This window comes from Blastomyces gilchristii (assembly GCF_000003855.2).
Source record: "Blastomyces gilchristii SLH14081 genomic scaffold supercont1.6, whole genome shotgun sequence".
Taxonomy (NCBI): Eukaryota; Fungi; Ascomycota; class Eurotiomycetes; order Onygenales; family Ajellomycetaceae; genus Blastomyces; species Blastomyces gilchristii.
The window spans coordinates 615,357-618,853 of record NW_003101677.1 but is presented as its reverse complement, the minus strand read 5'-3'; the positions used below and the strand labels follow the sequence as shown (position 1 = coordinate 618,853).

The following is a 3,497-nucleotide window of genomic DNA, read 5'->3' as shown; positions in this document are numbered from 1 at the left end:
GTAACAAAACAAAATATTAAAAGATAGTATATAGCTGTTTTAACAGACTATATCTGATTGATTTCCTTCTCTTCATATTCAGATATTTCTGAATTTAGTCATTTTCTTGTAGCTGCTTGAGTTTCTGATAGAAAGTCTATTAAGTATTTAATTCCTGTCTCAGTTGAGAATAAGAATCTCATATTTAATTGATTTAGATCATACTTCTCTTTCAATCTGACTCTGAGACTATTGTATAATGCACAGTGCATTACAATATACTCAGGATTCTCATTTACATTGCAGAATGAGCATTCTATTGAATCAAATCTATCATCAAATCTTTGTATATAAGATTTGAAATAGCCATGTCCTAGTTTCAGCTGTATTATGGATGAGAATATTTTCTTTTTACATTTAATTGAACAAGATTTCCACTTGGGTTTTGTTTCAAATCTTGAATAATGTATACTCTTCTTTTGTTTCTGCCAGCTTTCATTTCACTTGTCTAAACAAGATTATTTTATTTTTGTCTTTATAAAAGACCAGGACACAATTTTTTGAATAGATCTGCTTAATTCTGCACTCTTTTTTGCAGCTGAATCAGCCAATTCATTGCCATGAATATTCATATGAGCAGGAACTCAGTGCAGATGAATTATCAGCTTTGATATTCTTCTCTTTTGAATTTTCAAAACAGAGTTTAAGATCAGTTCAAGATTCATTTGATTATTATAAATCTGACTATTTCTAAGTCTTTTCAAAGCAGCTTGACTATCAGAGAATATTCATGCCTCTTTCAAACTATTTTCTCTTTTATGAGATTTTATTTCAATGAGTTTGAAAGCTTTCACTATTGCAAATAGTTCAGCATCAAAGACTTCAGATTCACAGCCTAAAGAAAATATTGAATAAGTAAATATATTACAGTAAGCTTCAATATCTCATTAAATGAGAAGATTATTCATTGTCAGAGAATTTGTGAGAACTGCTTAAGTATTTGAAAAATTCTGAGAAAGAGATTGCAAGCTATGAGATGACTAGTAGAGACTGTTTCATTACATATCAGAGACATTGAGTAAGAAATGCTGCTTAAGACTTCTCATTTTTCTCAAAGAATTTTTTAGAGATGATATCACGGTGATGAGCTGATGTCTTATGAACTCTGTAACACTCTTCTTCTATTTTCTCTTAAAGGATTTTTAGAAGTTTAATAAGACTACACAAGTGTAAAATTCCTGAAGCAGTTAATAAGAAAAGAAAGAAATATTTGAAACTAATAAAGATTAATATTATTAATCTACAGACTGCTGCTATTCTAATGAGGCTGCAGCTCACTGAAAAAGTAAAAAGAGAGAATTTCAGAGTCTACTTATTAATAACTACATTCTTATCAAACTCATTCTTCACTGTTGAAGTCTCTGATATTGATATCTTCATCTGCTGAGAAGTTAGTACTGCAGTGCTATAGAGAAGCATACTGTAGAAGAGTATAAGAGATGCTGAAAGTATTAACTTATTAACTTACAAAGCATCTTAGTCATCTATTTCAACTGAAGTGAGATTCTCTTTAATCAGTGATTAATCTTCACTAGACTGGCTGCCGGGACCATGAATTTCATATTTGATCTCATTTGATCTGGTTCCATACATTTCTTGACGTGAATCCCGCTGGGACTAGTCATTAAAAAAACATGTAAAGTGACTATACATCAGATCTTAAAATGAAACCATGACTTGAAAAAAATGAGAAAGTGATTCCATTTGGTCTCATTTAGTCCTATTCTTAGTATAAAGTTACTATTTTTAGACATTTTAAGGATTTTTTTAGACTATTTTTAATTTTTTAAAAAGTAACACTTTTTGATAACACTTAAATGAGATTTAAAGTCATTTAAAGCAATAAAAATAATTTAAATTGAGAAGTGAAAATCATGATCTCATTTGAAAAATATGACAAGAGTAGACAGTAAGTCTCACTGAGACAGTATGAGACTACTATCTAATGTTAAAACCATGTAATGGGATCAGTCAAATTGATAATAAGACTATCAAAAAATCTGGTTCTGATCTCAGACACAGTCACACAGTCAGTCTAATCTTCACAGTGCTTTCAACAGTGATGCTGATTAATCTCTTCTTAAAATCAGTCATTCTGAGGTGTTTTTTCATCTCAGAGATTCATGCTTTTACCTTCTTCTGCAGATGAGTAAGAGAGACCTTCTCAGTCTTGATAGAATCTGTCAATACTTGAAGCTCTGAGATTCTCACTCTGTACTGCTTGAGCATCTGAGCTTCTTATTAAAGTTGATATAATATCTTTCTATGAAATAATACTTACAGAGAGACAGAAGTTGTTGTTACAGATATAATGAAAATAATAAGAGTGAGAGAAGAGATAAATGCATAAGATCTTCTTCTCCTTCAGCTGCTTAGCATAGTGCAGGCATGTAACAGTGCTGATCAGAGGCTGCACTGAAGCCTTCTCACAGAGAGAAGATAAAGAAACTATGAAATTCTGTGAACTCAACTCAGCAGTATTCTGAGCAGGGCTCAGACATATTATGAAAGAGAAACTATGAATTGAGCTTCTCAGAGCTGCTATCTTCAGAATCAAGCTCTTTCTGAGATTCTCTTCAAATGATCACACAGAGTCATACATCACTGTGTTGACTGAGAGAAAGAATGGTGTTACAATGATGATAAGAGAGGCAGAGAAAGAACTGAATGCAGATGAACTGATCAGCAGAAGAAATGACATCTCACTGCAAGATGCAGCTACTACTGCCACAGCTATAAGAGATGTAGAAGAAGAAGATATGATAATGAGAGCAGTGCTTCTGCAGTTCATTGACACTGCTGTCTTCATCTTCAATCTGGCTTTCTTAACAGTCATGAAGGCTGCAGCTGTATCATAAAGATGTTTAATCACTAGAAAATGTCAGAATAAGTTCTTTATTATCTTTTAAGAATGATACTCTCATACACTCACTGTTATAATTGAGAGAGAGGGAAGAAAAATGTGTTATAGAGAGAAGAGATGTTTTTGAAAAATTCTATCACTATTATTAGTTTTATCTCTAAAACACACTACTTTTTCAGAGAATTTCATATATAGAATAGAATATAATAAGACATCTGCAAGTTACTTATTAACTATGTTTTTCACATTTTAAATCAATATATAAGAAACTCACTTATCACATGTTTAATTTGAATAGAGATGAGAAAGAAAGATTTATACAGTCAGTAGAAAAACTCATCTATTTCTTTATATCATGCACAGTACACACACTGTCAATCAGTTAATAACTGTTGTTATACAACAAAGATAACTTCTAATTCAGTAATCTTAAGAGTATCAGAACTATGTTCTTAAAGAGAAGAGCATTGTCACACTCTCAGTCATGTCAAGACTCTGTTACAGTTTCATATAACTCATTACTTTCATGCAGATGATTTCATCCTGTTCAAACTGGTTTTCAATCACTCTATGATATCATTTGAATATATCATAG

At 31.5% G+C, this 3,497-nt stretch overlaps 1 protein-coding gene across 1 annotated transcript; it reads left to right on the top strand.

Moving 5' to 3' along the window:
• Window positions 1-2,675: 2,675 nt before the first annotated feature.
• BDBG_16882 (uncharacterized protein) lies at window positions 2,676-2,897 on the top strand (the record flags this gene model as incomplete). The annotated part of the gene is made up of 1 exon (XM_031724741.1): window positions 2,676-2,897. One exon carries the CDS (start codon window positions 2,676-2,678, stop codon window positions 2,895-2,897), a length of 222 nt encoding a protein of 73 aa, XP_031577887.1.
• Window positions 2,898-3,497: the final 600 nt, after the last annotated feature.